Genomic DNA, 19,130 nt, shown 5'->3' on the forward strand with positions numbered 1-19,130 from the left:
GCAAAATAATAGCTCTCTTTATATCCCAATTTCCTTCATGGGCCTTGCACACGTTTTACGCCTGAAACCGAGGTAAAATCATATATTTCCAGATTATTTCACATTATTATATTTGTGAATAGATTACTGCAATTTTCTCTTAAATCCTAGATTGGATGATTATTGTCCTTTTTAACCAGATCATTTCATGATGAAGCGTCGGGTGAATATTGTAAAAATTTGATCGCGAAATATTTTATAGCATCAGAAATGATGGGATGCCGCATTTAGATGAGGGAGAGCATGAATTAACAGAGTAGCCTCAGCAAGTAGCTACCACCTTGCTTCCTCCTGTCTCTCAGTTACTGTTAAACAGTATGTTAAAAGAATGCTGTTCAGGTGTTTGCTGACATTTCCAGTAATCACGAGTTTCTATATTATATGGGCAGATAGGAAGCATTATGAAGAAGATAGGAAGTATTATCCAAGTATAGGAACCAGCCCCGCGTTTCTCAACTTCCGGACGCTAGAGACTTCCTTTAAAATTCCAATTCTGGATGAACTAATGAAACATATCGTGTGATTTCAGGCGTGATATGGTAGGATTCAAACATAATGATGGAAAAATGAAAACACTTTTACACTAGATTTTGATTTATTACCTAACCGATTTCGATGTACAACATCATTTTTACCTGAGAATAATGTAATATATGGAAACCGCCGTGTAATAAATCAATATCTAGTGGAAACGTATTATCATTTGATCATAATTTTGACGAAAATAGAGTTCATTGTAACTCGTCTGGCATCACTTCGAATATCTTTCCCTTGGTTAGATTATTCTCTGCAGTAATATTGCACGAAAAATAAATACTTCAGATTACTAGTCATTTGCCAGGTTAACTGTATGAATAAAAAATTTTCAAATTTAAACAGTGATACGTTTTCAGCTTGGATCGAATAGTTTCATTTTCAATTTGCAGTAAAAGAGCTGGCCGAAAATGCTTCTATGTTGGAATATATTGAATACTCTGTCTCTGCCATCAGTCGAAAATGCGTCAACAATAATCCCATTCAAACGGAAGACCACATTGCTAATTGTAATATGGCTGAATACGTGAGGGATACATGACATGGATCCCAATTTTATCCGTACGAACGAAAGAGCTCAGCAGAAGCTCAGAAACAATAGCTCACGCCTTGCCTGTGCTCAATGCCTTCAGACTATGTTTTTGCAATACGAGAGAGGGAAGGAGATGAGAAATGTTGAAAGAGTAAGAAAAGTAGACATTTTAGTCTAATTTCAGTAAAAGAACCTGTTGAATCTATTCGTGAGGTTGAATTTTTTTCCGGTGGTTTCTCAAAGTTTTTTACCGACTACGAAACTGTCAATGGTGCAGCCCCTCTAGAAGTACCTTAATACTCTCTCTCAGACAGTAAAAGAATGAAACGCATATATCAATAATTTAATCTAGCATATTATTGCCAAGAAATAAAATACGTACCAAATAATCCCTTTGTATCACATTCAGCCCTTGATGCAACCACTGTAATAGGTTAAATTTACTACATTATTTAGACACTTAAAGAATAAGGTGGTAAGAGGGCATTTGACTGGTGCCTTTAGTCGTTTCATTCTGACTTCCTACCCTAGATGTCATGGTTTCTTTTAATTCTTGAATTTTACGATATGTGTCGGTTTTCCTGATATTATGCTTACAAATATTATTGCTTAAACTCCGCCTTTGGATAACCAATTACTCAATAACTACCGCCACAAGATAACTGACTACACGAGACTTCATTGCTAGGAGAAGTATCCAATTTTTGGTTTACCATAGTTTGACTTTTCAAATAATGAAACTCCTTAACCAATATTCTGCCGACACCAATAGTTTGGTAGGTTAATTCTTCCGTTGGTTTTTCTCAAAACCGTTATTTTTAATCTTGATTTAAACCTAATGGAATAATCCTTTTAATGCATGATATTTTCAGAATGGAGTTTAGGGTTCAATATAAACACAGCCGTATGCATTGCACTTATATACGGGTAATTATATTTTCTGGCGATTAATGAAGTAGCAGATACAACGCCTCTAAAAGAAAACGTTAAAAAGCACAAAAAGTGTGAGAGGAAAATTATATGCATGCACACAATTGGAAAGGGCTTTTAGAGAAGCTGATGGCATAAGTATCGGGATCAAACTTTAATGAATGAAAGATAGTTAATATCTATAGGTCAACAAACGGCACGTGGGTCACGCGTGCCATGTGTAGCACGTGGAACGATTGGTACTGTCATACTGAGCTATTTTAATTAAGACATATGATCTCATTGTAAAACTGAATTTATATTACAATCTGATGCTAATATTATGGAGTAAGAATCGACCCTGATGAAATTCGGGAAGTTTTATTTCCATTTTATCGTTCCTCTCTCTACCAACAACCCCCCCTTTACTGCTCTCTAGACTACCGGGCATCACTACCAGTACACTCCCTTGACCAAAATACATCTAACAAGTTGATATTGTGCATTGATTTTTTTAATTGCCGCTAAAATGAATTTTAAAAACATTTAAAATTTGACCATCACTCGTTTCAATAAGTGTTGGGCAACCGAGTATGAATTTATGCAAAAAAAAAGGAGTTTGACGTTTTTATTCAAGATTATGACACCGTCATGTTCCGCAGGATGTCCTCAAAGACACAATCAAAAAAACCCAAACCAACCGGTGTATATTTGGACTTCGAGCAAGTTTTCCACAGTATATCATGGACGATCTTAAATTAAAAAAGTTTGATTTCCTCGGCGTTTTGGCTCACATGCAACGCAGTAACTGCTTACTGCTTAAACGGTTTGACACTTCTTGAAGATAAGTTCATTCGCCTCGACTGGAATACGAATCCGAATCCCTCGATATGCGGCCGAGTGCTTTAGCCAGTTAACCTGTCGAGGCGTCCTCTGACACTCCGAAAGTTTGCCCGATCCCGGTCAAGGCGAATGATTTTTACATTCTGAAATAGTTGCATTGTAATGCACATAGTGCAGCTGGTGATTCCGTTAAAAGTTACTGTCATGGCATCTCCCGCAGTTTCTTGGAATTTATTCAATGTCCTTTAACTCAACTGGAGAAACTGTAACCAAGATTTTTAACTTCATATGTTTACAATGATATAAAATTTTTCACGCATAAAACGGTCAGTACGTATAAGGATCTCCCGCTGTGCAGCATTGTTCATAATCTAAATCATGTTATAACTAATTTGTATCAGTATTTCCTCGGATTGCAGAGAGAGTAGCGCCTAAAATGGACGTTTATGGCTTGCTCATGTCTTGCGTTTGCAATGGCAGGGTCAAATTGTACCTGATCTTATTGGGAAGTGTAAATAATTCACAAAAAACTAGACACACTTTGTCATGGCATTATGAATACTACAGGTACATCACTTTCCAAACATAAAGCTACATTCAAATCGATTTACTGTCCAAACGAACGACCTATGTACGATGAAGTACTCAAAAGAGTTTTATTATCAAGCTCCAGACTTTAAAATTAACGCCCGCATACACTGTTTCATAATCAAGCGAGACTTTGATGCCCTCTTAATAGAAATCTCTTTTCTAGTGGATAAGTGTTGGCAATTTTGAAAGGAACACGTTGATTAATTATATGTATGCTACTAAATTTCTAATTAAGCGATATATGCATCAATGATTTGTTTCATCCTCCAACACATTGGACTTTCTATCCTAACAAAATACTGATGTGGAAACTTTATAATTACCTTCATTATAATGTGTTTAGAACTTGAGTTTTCAAAATATTACTATTGTATCTGTTCCATCAATACTAAAGGATTGAATAATTTATAAGTAGTAGAAAAGATATATGTACCAGAATTACGAGCGATATAAGATTAAAGTAATTGCAGACATTTTAGTGTAAAAATCAGTCACCATGTCGGGAATAAAATCCTTTCAAATGTTGTTTCAAACCACGACGGCACCATTACTGCGAGGCAACACTTCCTGTTGACCCCGGATATTTACAATGTGAATGGGTATATGCAACACAGTTTACATTCCAAGTTCACATTTAAATTTTAAAACTTAAGAACGTATCGTGCTTGGAATTCCCGAAAGTAAGCATAGAAAAACCAGCGTATGCAAGCATAACAAAATGAAATTCTTTTAACTATCTCCGTCATCCTGAACTGCATATGGGAGGTGTTTTGAATAACTATCACGCTGATTTAAACGTTTGCATCTAAACATACTTATTACAGCTATATTCAAACAGAAAATGATAAAATAAACTTATCGAAAGTTTAAAATATTTATAAATGTATTTCTCAATTTATGGAATCCAAAATCTTCCGGAGAGCAGGTCTAAAACGGCTGCCGCCAGAATCAAACTGAATTGAAAAAATGAAATAAACGTTTCATATACGATCATATACGATCTCGTTTTATCAAAAACCTTCCTTCATCAGCCTGAGTTTACCTTTACATGCATTTTAGCTCACCGACATGACTTTTTTACTAACAGCATATTGCTAAGTATGAGAGAAATGTATGCCTTACCTAACGGTTAAATGTGGCCGAAACCAGGAATCAGCCATTTTAAAAATAAAACGTGAAGTAGGTAGCTATAAATACTTTAGCTGGCGAGGCCTGAAGATGAGCCTTCTTTTTTGAAATCGGAAATATACATAAGGTGTTCCGTGCACCTTTGTGGAATTGTTTCATACTAAAATGTAAAAGTGTAGCATTTTTTCTAAATAACATTTCATTAAAAAATACGCCTGATGTTTCGAAAGAGATCTGTATCTTAAGCCGTGTTTCACGAAATAAAAATGCCATGCGGAAAAAATACGTCACGTTTTTTCACTTTTTTAAAGTAATATATCAGTTCGCAGGCGTAGTAAAAAGTATTTAATTTTAGAAATAAAATCTGTTAGATTAAAATTGTGTAAAACGTTCTATGGATATTTTTAGAGTAAATACAACCACTTATTAGGGATATTGATTTATTTTACAAATTTAGCATTGAAGCGTTCCTCAGAACTAGGGTGTAAGAATGCACCATTAAATATGAAGTTGGAAATGAAAAAATAGTAAGTTTTTGATTCCACTGAAAATTTATGACGATACTATTTCAATAATTTTTCAGTGGAATCACAAAATTACTATTTTTTTCATTTCCAATATGAATCGATTCCATAAAGTTACCCCAGAAACCATCAATTATATATGAAATTATTTAAATATATATAAGGTTTGCTTTACGATTAACATTAACGAAACTTCATGGTTCCCGTTCTTCCATAACTCGATTTTCTTTTGCGCCTTTACTATAACCATTATAACTTTCCCTGCAATAGGTCAATGGAATGACTTTCAATAATGCATATTAAGCACAGTAATGCTGAGTAAACAACCTTTCACGGTATCGGGAGATTGATCAAGTTAGACTTAAATGGCAGACTAGAGGACGGAAAAATCCAACTTTTAGACCCGCTATAAAGTGTTAGCAATGCATTTGCAATAGTTTAAAAAAACAGCACGACAAAGGCTAAAAAATTTGGCCAAGACACCTCTTAATGCCATAAAAAATCCTTTACTTTGGGATCAATGTTTACCTATCCTTTAGCTTTTCGGATTGATGGGAATGAGTACTTACATTTAGTGAAATAGGTCTTTGAAGTCATTGCTAAATTCTTTTAATTAATTATATATATACATAACTATAAATAAATAAATATATATAGGTCGACCGTTAGAAGCCAGACCAAAGGTAGTCCGCATAGCGTCTGTTCCTCAGTGGGGTGGCTGCAAAGGCTTCTAGCCCTAGTGTGAAGGACATTGAGTAATGGTGTCACTTTAAAAACACTATTGGGGAAGGCAACGGAAAACCACCTCAATTATCATTCCCAATATAATGAGGAACAGCATAGAGAATATGAGTCCTGGTAACTACGGGACTCGGCCCAATCGGCCGTGTGTTGCGCCCAGCAGGGGGAGAGGCCAACGTTTCCGCGGTATTCATCTCATAAAAACCTTGCAAAGCAAAACCGACAGCAGCAGGACAGATGACGCTGAAGAATAAGACCTAATAAATTATAATGGGCACTTGGACGTCAGAAAATATATGAGGAAAAGAAAATTAGTGAATATAAAGCGAGAGTTGAGAAAAGAAAATATAGATATCTTAGGTCTTTGCTGGGTGAGATGGAAGGATAGCGGGGATTACTGAAGTGATAGTTAAAGAATAAAACATAGCGGAGGGGACGAAAGTCAACGAGGGGGTGCCATAATACTGTATAAAGAGATAGGAATAAGTGCAGTCAACATAGAACAAGCAAAGGTTAGAATATTACTAGTATAGATAAAAGCAGAACGGATGAACTTGGTCATTGTTCAGGTATACATGCCACCGAGCAACTATAAGGAGGAAGAGGTTGATAGGATATGCGATCAGTTAGAGGATATAATCGCGTGCGTTCCTGCAGGGAAATACTTGATAATGACGGGGGATTGGAATGCGATGGTTGGTGATGGAAGAGATGGTGATGAGGTGGGGGACAACGATGGGGGGACTACGGTGGAGAACTACTTAAATTACGAGTACATATGTTTATTCACCAAATAAATCGTTAAAGAACACATGATATCATATCGTAAATCGTTAAAACAAAATTTTAGGCTAAGATCGACAGTTAGACAGGATTATGGTATCATTTTAGGCAAAAGGTCTTGATATATTCAGCGTGAAATCTCAGAAAAGTACATACCAAAAGATCGGCGATAGCAAGGTGAAGAAGCATAGTGTTGATCCTGGATCTCGCGCCTCGTCTTCGCCGGAGCAAGATGCACAAAACACTGATATTTCCGACAGCGGACACAACCAACAGTATACTGTAAGTGACTATGGAAACAGTGTGCCCGGCATTGTAGCGCATGTCTTCTGGCAGGTCCTCCAACTTCAAAACATCGTCCATTGTACGATTTTCAGTGTATGCGACGCTGGGAACAAGGTCGGAGGTAATGTTTACCAAGGAAACGGTGGAAGGGAGTGTGCCGAGAGGGGACTCCATTGTCACCTCCCAGGAATACTGTCAACGAGAAGTTATGTCATTTCACTCACTGGCGCACAATATCAAATAATGTTTTCTTGGAGCGCGCTTCGGCGATGATCGTTCAGTAGCGGTTCAAGCCAAGGGAAGGAGAGTGACATGGAAAGATCTCGCAGGAATACGGGGAGTGAGAGTTTTTGTGCACCGTTGCGTCAAGAATAGAAGTTGTGGAGGAGGAATGAAGTGGTGCGAGAGATCTGAGCCTTCGTCTTTCCTAACCCACCACCACTCTCGCATTCCTCACACATCCCGAGCAGCGTCACCTCACCTCTATCTCTCGATAAAACGTCCAGAAAGAGCACTTCACATCACTTCCCCTGGCCGACCTTAGGTTGCGTGGATTTGAATGCGAATAGAAAGGATTCTTAATTTTTTATCATAGGGTGTGGTACTGTGAGATTGGGAAGGGGGAGGGGAGACGGAAACGGCGTAGGTGTGCGAAGGCTCTCGTGTGCCTTTGGGCGGAAATGGAGGTGGAAAGGGTTTGCTTCAGGCAAACGGAATATATATACACACACTCGGGGGTTTCTTTTTCAATGCGCTCTCCCTCAATGGAGCAAGATTCACGATAGATGAAGGAGAGGTCCTTCCGGAGGCGCTCGCGATGCGAGGGAGAGAACGCGGCCCCTGGAGACTTCTTCCGTCAGCAAAGAAAGGGAATTCCGTTCCGAATGGTGACGCTGTACACAAAGGGGTCGAGCAAGGTGAGGGGGGAGGGACCAGTGCGTCGGCAGCCCCGGTCGGACACGTCTTCCCCGGCCACGGTGCCCTCCCCTGAATAGCCCTCACTTCTTTCGCATCCTTGCTCTCTTCCGCTCGAATTCCTCCCTCTCACTCCACTCTATTTCACTTCTTCTTAGCTCTACTGGTCTCCCACTCCTTTCTCTTTTTCTCCTCACAGGATTGACGCTCGTAAATACGGGAACAGTATTTAAGGCAGCGGTCGAAGAAGCAGGCGCCGAATGTTGCGGATTATCTCCCGTACCTGTAAGACTTCCCGGGATCCGGAGGTTGGTTACTTAAATGGCAGCTGCGCTGCCATTTTTCCATTGCACTCGAGATCCTCGTCGCTCTGCCTTGATGGGTGAATCCATCGGAATGGGAAGGTCTTGCTCGTGCGATAAGACGGGAAAAATTCTGAGATCCTCTCTATCCCCTCCGAAGGTATCTGCAAATGGACAAGAGGAAGTGTAATATAACAGGTGCTGGTGACTACAATGAAACAGAGTAGAAGTCAACTTCTTGTTTTTTAAGATCGATTAGTATTATTCCCACGTATAAAAGCCACAGGCCCAGCAACGAATTATTCAGAATTCAAAAGTAAATTTACGTCAGGCACGTAAAAATTCTGATTTTCGCCACTACCCCTTGATGGGAGATTAGATTTTTTTATGTCACAACGTCCATCGATACCAAATATATGCAAGTAAGGACAATGATAGTCCATGACTCTGACCATGGTAGATTATGTAGCTTAACATTTATACGCCTCTTAATTAAGGTTAATCCCGTGCCATTCTGTTTTTCAATGAAATATCCACATGAATGTATTGTAAAAAATCCATTTTTTCACAAGCATACACATGTTTTATTAAAAATTAGAAACGCTAACTGAAATATTTGTGTATAAGGAGAAATTTAATAAGAAGTGACGTTAGAAATCTTTGGGTACTTTCATTCTGATAATCGGTAATCATATAGTATCGCTTAAGATATTCTTTAAGAATCTCAATTCCGGGAGAATTGAGATTCTAAAATAGGCAAACAAATGGAATATTCATGACGGTCTTAGCACTTACGCATGATATTTATAAGGTGGAAAAGATTTAAACATACCGCCCTAAAAGGGAGCTCTCAATTTACTTAGAGGACAATTAATTTGATTTTAAAATAAGTTTATTTAAAGCTTCGAATAGCCAAAACAAATATGGGCAGTAACAGTGGTAATACGGAGACATTAGCTTGAGGAAAAGGTAAAAACGAAATATTTGGAAAAATCAACACATTTAAGCACACATTATAATAAATGTCACATATCTTCGCTGGAAGTCCAAGTGTACATTGTTTGAAGACGGAAAACGGCGAACTATACAGAAACAGCGTGAAAAAGGCAAATATTTTTAACAAGTTTTTTCCAGAGCGTCTGCAATAAGACACAAATCTACCAAACCAGCTTCCACACCCACCCGGGGAATTCATGAGCAACATTATCAGACCAAGAAGGGATTAGAACATCTGCTCCGTAGTGTCAAAGCAAAATAATCCCCTGGTCCGGAAGAAAAGCCTGCTAGAATATTGAAGGAATCAGCAGAAGATATTGCCTCGTTTTTAGACATTGTCTTTTTAAAATCGATAGAAGAAGGCTCAGCAACTCGTGACTGGAAGCTAGACCATATTACTATCATCTATAAAGGCGGTGATAGAGATTAAACAACCAATTACCGACCCATTTATTTGACATCGATCTAATGCAAAATATTAGAACACATTAGTGTCACTAACGTTATGAGATTTCTTGATACCAGGAAGATAATAAGCCACAACCAACACGGATTCAGGAAAAGCAGATCTTGCGAAACACAATTAGGTCTTTTTATTCACGATACACTTACATCGAGAAAAAACGAAAGAAAGCCTTCGATTAAGTCCCGCACTATAAATTATTACACAAACTTAAATCTATGTTATCTATGAGAAAATGATTAATTGGATTAAAGACTTTTTGTCAATTACAAATGCATGTTTTTGAAATTTTGGAATAAAGGAAGTGGCGAACAGGGCATAAACTATGAAATAGAGGGTTCAGCGCTAACTACGGCCAGTCAAGTTAAATATTTGGGGGTAGTTCTAACATATCAGGACAATATGCGGATCCACTTTAAAGAATCTTCGGCTTCATTAAACGGGTGGTGGGGAAATGTAATGAGAAAGTTAAAGAAAAGTATTATTTCGGTATAGTTGAACTTCAATTGGAATATGCCGATAGTATTTGGGGGAGCCTGGGGAAAAATTGGCAAAAATAGTTAGATGAAGTCTAGAGAAAATTCGCCAGATTCTTGAAAAACTGTTACAGTCCTTTTAGGGGATTTAGGCTGGAAGCTCCTTGAGATACGAAGAGAACAAGCGATACTAAGACTTTTAGAAAGGTTTAGAACAAACGAGTTTAACAATAATATTTAAAGAGTTATTAAGGCCCCACACACTACTTAATTATATCAGACCATAAATATAGGATTAGGGAGAGAGAATCCAGTACAGGTAGATACAAAGACTCATACTTTCCCTGGACAATCAGGAATCATAATACTAAGAAACCATAGTCACTATAGAAATATTTAAGACCTTTCATTTATATGTCAGGACAGCGTTGCGTAGACATAAGGTATATTCGTAGGTGCATGTGAGTGAATATATACGATACTGTGTGTCAATATTGGCATGAATTCCTGAGTTTTGCATGCGCTTTTATTGTTAATTATGGGTAGTGACCTAACAACCCTTGCCACACGCCCTTACGGCCGCTTGCGGGGTACTTTGTAGATAAAGATGTAAATAACTGAGATTAACTATCTTCCATTTTCGTAGATTATGAGATTCATGAAAATTCTTAACAGAAAACAATAAAATGGTTGGTAGACTCCATTGAGGATGAGAGGGGACCACTATTAGAAATTTATTTATCCACTTTGATGTTGGAAAATCTTCGGGAAAACAAAACACTAACAATTTTCAACTTAAAAATTATTTCGCTGCGTACTACAAGTGTACAACTTCATGTAAATCACTTCGATCCAGAGCAAGTGATTGCCATGAGGACGTTTCAAGTGAAAAATATTGCCAGTAAATTTTAAAGTATGTGTGCCAACGGATTAATTCACAGATTGGGCTATTGTTTGGCATGATTCACCAATGTCATATTATTGCAGAATGGGTTGTCTTTGACTTTTAATTATTAATAATGACTGATTATAATCTATGCATTTTTACCTTGTCGGGAACTGAGGACTGATAGTAAGAAATCCGTTTCTTATAGTATAAAATAGTTTGCCGTTTCTGTACACTTCCCTAACTCCACGTCACTGAAACAAAATACCTTATGAACAATAAACATATTCAAAAATGTACATCGGAATTGAGCCTTGGTTAAGTGGATCCTTAGAATATGTAAAAAATATAATTTTTTATTGAAAAATTAAGAAAATTAAAGTAATTTTTCCCAAGTAAAACAAGGAAAATCTCACCAAGTGAATCAAGGGAATTGGATATTAGCATGATTAACAAGTTGTGGCGGCTTTTTAGAATGGATTCCCGCGTGGAGATCAAACTCGACAAGACTTCAAGAGCTGAGAATGGAGGAGGAGGAGTAAAGAGAATGTATTCTTGGGATTAGGCAGGAGGAGTGGGTTCGTGTTGGGAAGAGGCGGGAGGGCGTGGATAAATGAATTTTATTCAAATGAAGCAAAGTAGATTGAGGGAAGATGGAGATGGAAGTGTGCAGAGAAAGGAAAAAAAAAGAATTGAGTTTGCCGAGTGGGACCTCCAAGGGAAATTTAAAGAATGAGGGAATGAAGGTTGAAAGGGGAAAGGAGACAATGGGATTGGTAAGACCAGCGTGGTTGGCGGGCGAGCATGAAGGGAAGGCCAGGAAATTCGGATTCCAAAATTGAATGCCTAGTGGTCTCATCGACCAACAGATATCTTCTTGGAGGGGTGAACATTAAGCGTGAACGCAGTTCATTCATTGCTGTATTTCTCGAAGGTGAGAAAAAAAGGAAGTATTATGAAATGGAGAACAGATTTTAATGACTGTCACCTGCATGAATTCCATTCAAAATTTGCCAGACTCCTTCTCTTCATGTGGATGCATTTAGATCTCTTTGATGAACAATAGCATGAGGAACAAATTTCTTGATGTAATTTTCTCCACTCATTAATCAAATAAAGGTATATTTGTTGCATATGCAATCTATACAGGTTATTTATTGCATTTGAGCCTATGTAGCAGCACTAATTTGCAGCAGATAAGTGCAACTACAATTACCGTTCACTATTTCGCTTGAAGCCGAAATCGAACGATTCGGATTGGTGATAACTTCCGTATTAAAGAGAGGAGGGCTTGGTATAGTTTTAAGTAATATGAAGGAGAAAAGAACTTCAAAATCTGGTATGTTGTTTTGGAGCATTCTCAGTTTTGCTCTTAAAAATTTAGGAAGGCATGATAGAGTCAACATAAAATGTAAGTGAAATTAAAATTTAATATTAATAAGCAAGGTTACAAAGAAGAGGACTGATATGTTAATGGCATAGCTTATATTACCAACATTCAAATACAGAAAATTTTATTTGAGTAAAAATACAAACAGAATACAGTTAACAACATTAATTTCTGTTGACGGAGATGATATAAGTGGAAAAACTGAATAATGGCATTATTTTTTAAATTATTTTATTAGACTACCTTGTTTTAATTCGCTATTAATATATTCCTTTAGAGAAAAATCCCGTAACGTCATATTTTAACTAATTTCGATGAAATAATCAATTAGAATTTGAGATTCTCTGCGATCAACTACAGTTATAATTAGGACCGTTATCATTCGAAAAAACGTTGTAGACGCCAAAAGAGGGTAATTGTGTTCACGGATACAAAATCTATTCACATACACTCGATAGGGCGTCTAAAAAGATAGCCTTATGGTGGCATTGCTTTTCTAAAACTAGGTGGTAGGTATTCCTGAGATTATAATTCTAAATGAATCCGTTTCACGAATTACCGCAAAACATATATCAGGTTCAAGGACTCTAAATCGTACCACTGTCCACTAATACATAGATTTTCACTTAGACTATATTGATAATAATAAAAGAAGCAATATTTAAGCAACCATGCTTACTTTTCAGAAAATTAATTTAAAAGAAATTGGCATTGTACATTTTTACGAAGATGAAATCTCAATTATATTGCAACTAACAAACTATTATTTACCAGCGACCCAATTCGTCCTTGCAGGTTGACGCCGTAGCTCAGATTCCGACAACTTATCCAAATATTTTCACAATTTTTGGAAAGAATTCTCTGTATGCATTTCTCGCACCTTCAATTTGTTTGCAGTCTTCGTGCTGAATCGAACCATTCAAAGGTCAATTAATTCGCTATTTTGCCATTTTCATTGGATAGGAAAATTATTTTGAAAACCAGGACTATTTACCCTCTTCATTTTTTAAATGTCTTTCAAGGCGATTACTCTATACACGTTGCTGGGAACGTAACCTTGAGTCATTGGTTCAAACAGCATCACAACCAACACGTTTTGTATTTTCGTGCTGAAAAATTCTCGTGTTTAATAATGATGGCACTGCTGTGTATTTATACAAATGTGCAAATAGTGGACCATACAACACTTTAATGGTGGAATTTAATTGTATTTCTTATTAATAGTGTTTCGAAATACAATTTGAGGTTTGCTGCGTTTTCGAAGAAGTTGAAAACTTTACACTGGGAGCGCATGTAAATAGTTAAAAAGCAGTCATTATCGCCTATTTGACCCAAGAAAACTTCTGATGGGTTTCATCCTGAACGAGATATTTCTCTGGTGTGTTCCTATATGTGCTTGCTAAGTATCTACGAGCATATCTCAAAAACACCGGAAATGGTTCCGAAATCAAGTTGGTCTTAGAATTCTTTAAAATATCCATAATATGTCATTTGATAATTCTCTTTTACAGCATAGTCTTAAAGGCCAATGAAAAATGTAACTCAGTTTTAACAATGTAGTAACGTTACTTTTATGGTTATTATCGTAATGAAGGCTTTCGAGAGAATGTGTGCATGGGAACATTGCTTACTATATTGATCATGCGTTTTTCCAGCTATCTGGGAGACGGTTTCACTGGCAACGGCCGATGGACACTCTGTTTGAAGCGGAGCAATGAGGGAGCGACTCGAAAACCGCGGTGTCAACGCCTCCCCGTCAAAGATAAATTTTGACCATTTAAGTATGCAAATTCATCACTTATATTTTGTATACTCTAAAAAAAATTGAACAATCTTGAAATTTTAGGAATAAAAAACGTGAAAAAAGGAATAAATATGCAACCAAATTTTCTTCAAGGGCTGTTTGAATTATTGCATACTATTAACGTCCTAATGGGGAGCAAATTTTTATTAGTATAAAGATACAGAACCAAGAGCGTACAGTCTGACCTACTCATGCATATAATTTAACTGCTCTCATTTTTATGAGAATTTACATTTTTTAATATTAATCATTTTTTCGGCCTGCTTGCTTCTGGGATGAAGAAAATCGATTCTTGGATTTTCATCTAATGTCCGAGAAACCAAACCACTTGGGTTGACCCATACCAAGAATAAAATTGACAATAATTCACCGGAAATTGATTTTCTCTCCAATGGTCCCGAGATGGAACGTAAGAGAAGCATTTCTTTGCGTCAAGGGTGATTGTCACATAATATCCCATTGAAGGAGAGCAAGGAGAGGTTGTGAGAGGCGGGAAAAGGAGAACGTCGAAGGCAGGAAGAGGCCAAAAGGTTGAATTTACGTACTATCAAATGGTTCTGTGGTGATGATTCAGGCAGTGTGCGATACTTTCATCACCTGAATTTCAAGTGATTTTCAGATCAGATTTAGACTTGTCGAAGTTTCTAACAATGAAAACCTCCCTATAGACGTTCCTAAAAATGACATTATACGAGTATTCGTATACAACTATTACATAGCAATACACATTCACGTTCCAAACACGATTGGCGCATGAATTCAAATGAAATTGTATTGCTTCTACGATGTAAGTACTTTTATTCTTAAATTTCTCGAATGAAAGAAAAACATTACCATCCTATAATTATCACGTCAGTATCCTTAATTTTTTTGTAATATTCACTGCAGGACTCAAATTTTTCTTCCACACACGATTCCGACCCAATAGTGCTATTATTTACGTCTACTTCGGTCAGGGTCACTGATAAGCCGCATTTCTAGAAACGCTCACGACATAATCTTCCAGGAGGTGTTTGAGTCACATACAGGTATTATGTGTAGCTGGGAGTTGGGCAATTAGAGAACATAATGTGAACCTTTTCCAAATAAGAAATAAATGTGACGCGTGGCGTTTTAAGCAACTGTTAATATTTTCGATGTCTCAATCATTGGCTCCCTCTTCCCCTCAGGCACACCACTACAGCTTCAAATAATTGAAGCGACAAGAACTTGGTTCCTGGCTGTGTGTACGGATTCGGGGATGAATGCTCTCTTACTAGGAAATATCGCCCCCTTCCCAACACTTCTCGCTCGATCTACCTCAACTCTCTTTTCGCCCGCCATTCGTGACTTTTTCGTGCATTCACCAACGTTCAAATTTCTTCGATTATACGTACACACGCATTCTCAACTTTAAACGATGCGGTACAAGATTCATTCAAGACTCTTTATCAACCGTAGGCGTTTTAGGGAAATGAAATATGGTGCCCCTCCATCGACAGAGTAATCTCACAATGAGTGCAAGGTAAGCAACATATATTACTGATTAATTCGAGATTTTATTTGACAAAAACATTAAACAATGTTAGAAATATTCCATTTTATTACAAAACGAAGAAATAATCTCCTTGTCAAAACTTTATCCCATCTTTGTGACAAGAATATAAGCAGAAAAACCAAGACTTCTATTTGTCAATGTAAATTTAATGAAATATCCTGAACACAACAATAGCGTCTACGTTCAGTTTTGTTGTTACAGTTATTATTATTGTTATAAGGAAAGTTCCAAAAATCAGCGAAAACTGCTCTATAAAGGTATGGACATAAGGCTACAATAAAAATCTGCGAAGCCGGGAATTCCGGTGGTGTGGAATGGCGCTCTTCCGGCTTTTATTCATGTGGAAAGATCCATATGGTTTCCGCCATAAATCTCGAATCCACTGTTGAAAGGTCTCGCCATCCTCTTTCGCTGTCGAAGTAACACTACGAGGCCGTCAAGAGAGAATGTCGTCCGTATAGGCGAAGCAACTGATTTCGGTGCATCTTTTTCTGGTTTCTTCAAGGAACTTTGATAATTCAAGAGAGAAAAATTCTTCAACTTCCAAACAGCAATAGAGGCAGAACTAAATAATTCAGCAAACGCATGAGTTTTGTGGGTGCCCGCATGTTACACGCAAACAGGAAGGTCAAAGTTGATAGCATTCAAACTATGCCTGGAGAATCTATTAAAGAGTTTTGATTTCTCTTCTAATTGAAAGATATTCCACGTAACTGGTTAAAAAAAAACGACGCCGATATGTATTTTGAGCTCAAAGTAATCTATCCTTTAAAACTAACCCATATCTTTTTAACAAATATGAGTTATTTGTGAATAAAAATTTGAATTAGGCAAATATTTATTTATTTTATTTAAGTTACTTATTATATGTATAAAATTGTTTCAATTCATATTTTCAGAGGAAACATGACATACATGAGGGATGTCCAGAACTTAATTTTTTTACGCAGTCGCCTTCACGTTCTATTCAGGTTTTAAGCTGTGGCAGAAGTTTTTTGATTCCCTATTCATAGAACTCTCCCGCCATCTCCATCGTGCACTTACACACATCTTCTTTCACATCGTCATCGGTTGAAATTTTTTCCACCCATGTGTGTCTCCTGGAAAGTGAAAAGATAAAAACCTGAAGGTGCCAAGTCAGGAGAGAATTTAGGGTGATCAAAAATGTCCCAACCAAACGAATTCAAAAGCGCCTAAGTAGAGTTGGCTGTGTGTGAGCGAGCGCTTTCGTGCAACAAACACACTCCCTTTGTCAACATTCCCCTCCGTTTGTTTTGAATTGCTCTCCTAAGATTTTTTAGGGTCTCACAGTATCGCCCTGCATTGATCGTCTCCCCCTGAGGCAATGCTTTGATCATAATGATCCCTTTTCGGTCCCAAAATACGGATGCTATGATTTTTTCGCCCGAAATTGAGGTTCTGAATTTTTGGTAGATGGGAACCAGTATGCTGCCACTGTGAGGACTGTCTTTTTGTCTCAGCGGTGTAATGAGCCAATCATGTTTCATCACCAGTCACAATGGAGCTCAGAAAATCCTCATCTTCCAATTCAAATCGCTCAAGGAACTTGCGAGCGCTAGCCACCCGTTTCAATTTGTACTACTCTGTCAGTTGTTTTGGGACCTATCTTGCGCACAATTTTCGGAATCCCAGCGTTTATGTAATTGTCTCGTGTAAGAGAGTTCTAAAGATTTGTGGAAACATCGCAGAAATTTCATCCACTGTCAATTAGCCGTCTTCACGAACAGTTTCCTTGATTTTTTGCAGCAACTTATCGGTCAAAATTGAAGGTCTTCATCTCCTTTGGTCGTCATGAATATTCGTTCCTCCTTCATTAAACTCACGACACCACTTGAACACGTTCTCCGGTTCATAACACCACTATAAGCAGTTTTGATCCGTGCAAAAATTTCAGTCGGCGTTTTTCCTTCCGCGACAAGGATTCTTTTGACCACGCGCACCTCGCACTTGGCGGGATTTTTTATCGACAAATTTCAGAGAAACGGTGAGTTTCGAGGTGAGTTTCGGTACTAACGAAGGTCGCCGGTGTCCGCTTTGTTCAGAGACTACCCCCACTACCACTCAGTGTTGCCATCTATTGAAAAAAATTCCCACGGCGCGAGAGCTCAACAGTACTATTACTTTCTGGACATGCCTCGTAACAGAAAATGCCAAGTTCCTAGAGCTAAAAGAACTCACCCTTTACAGTGGTTTATTTTATACACAGAGAGCGCTAAATTGGCCTCCACACAAAATACCTATTTTACTCTTAATGTTGAGGCCTACTGAGAGTTTATGCATAACGTATGCCTGTTTGGAGTTTTTAAACCTTAGGAATGAACATTGATTCATGCTTTTCAAAAAAATAAGCGTTTGCGAACATGCAATCTGTCAAAAAATTAAACCATTACGTTAAAATTGAAAAATATATCAAATTAGAAGCAAATATTTCTCAGCCACGGCTATCGATCGAATTACCTAAAGTAACCGGGAATATTTATAGATATTTATTTACCTAGACTACATTCCGGTACGTCATCTACGGAATACGAATAATGACGTATCACCTTGATTTAATCAGAAAAATAATGAATTTATGTCATATTAAACGGCAAACTATCATTGCATTACAGTTAGCAATTAGTCTCACCGACGTGGTGATTAATGGCGAATAATTATTTTAACTTAATTTGAAAATTAAGGTAATCAAATAAAAAATCCATCACCATTCCCTACAAAAGAAGTTTGTATAATTTATCAGCCCCATTTTCGTTAATTCTAAATCGAATATATTTTTTCCAGTGATTTTATTTTAATGCCTCCCTGATTGAAATTCACATCAAATCTCAAGTCCCTCCAAAAGAGTCGAAACATGTATGGGTAAGATTAAATAGTTCCGTTTTAATGACAACTAGAGCAGAGGAATTAAACAAGCGATTCTTCTTCTTCTTCGGGAGTTTCCCTCAGGTCAATCCTCCCGCTTTGATGGGAAAACCAAAGCTGGAATAAAGGGAACACCAAGACGACATCAAGGGGGCAGTTTCCACATAGAGGATCATCACGGGTCGTTTCACAGAAAGAATCAAACGCGACCGAGCCGACATAGAAAAAAAGGGACAGATCGAAGCTTATATAGACCCGCCAGCTAGGTTTCGCCGACTGGCAATAGTGAGGTCCGAGGTTTGGAGAAAGGTACACGCTACTAAACGGTTGGTTTGGAAATACTGTAAGTGAGTGGGATTGGATGAAAGAGGGAACGTGGGACGGATTTGATCAATGAAGGAATGCTTCTCCGTAAACAGCGAATTTGATCAACATTCCGGAGCAGGCAACGAAGCAATAACTGGTTTGACAATGGTGATATTTCAATGGATGTTACCCCGACACGATGAAACCACATTTTCAGAAACTTAGAGAGACAGAATTTCAATTTTAATTATCTCATCTAAATT

At 37.6% G+C, this 19,130-nt stretch overlaps 1 protein-coding gene across 1 annotated transcript in view; it reads right to left on the bottom strand.

Annotated features, from left to right (window-relative positions):
- Positions 1 to 16,461, bottom strand: part of LOC139692771 (adipokinetic hormone/corazonin-related peptide receptor variant I-like) — a 310,976-nt gene extending 294,515 nt beyond the window's left edge. The window contains exons 1-3 of the mRNA XM_071591087.1: positions 16,458 to 16,461; positions 15,518 to 15,564; positions 6,781 to 6,963 (exon numbers count right to left, since the gene is read on the bottom strand). Coding sequence (XP_071447188.1) covers positions 6,781 to 6,963; positions 15,518 to 15,564; positions 16,458 to 16,461 — 234 coding nt within the window. The remainder of the gene's footprint in view (positions 1 to 6,780; positions 6,964 to 15,517; positions 15,565 to 16,457) is intronic.
- Between the last annotated feature and the right edge of the window lie 2,669 nt (positions 16,462 to 19,130).

This window comes from Hetaerina americana, unplaced genomic scaffold (genome assembly GCF_022747635.1).
Source record: "Hetaerina americana unplaced genomic scaffold, ioHetAmer1.1.p SCAF_1, whole genome shotgun sequence".
Lineage (NCBI taxonomy): Eukaryota > Metazoa > Arthropoda > Insecta > Odonata > Calopterygidae > Hetaerina > Hetaerina americana.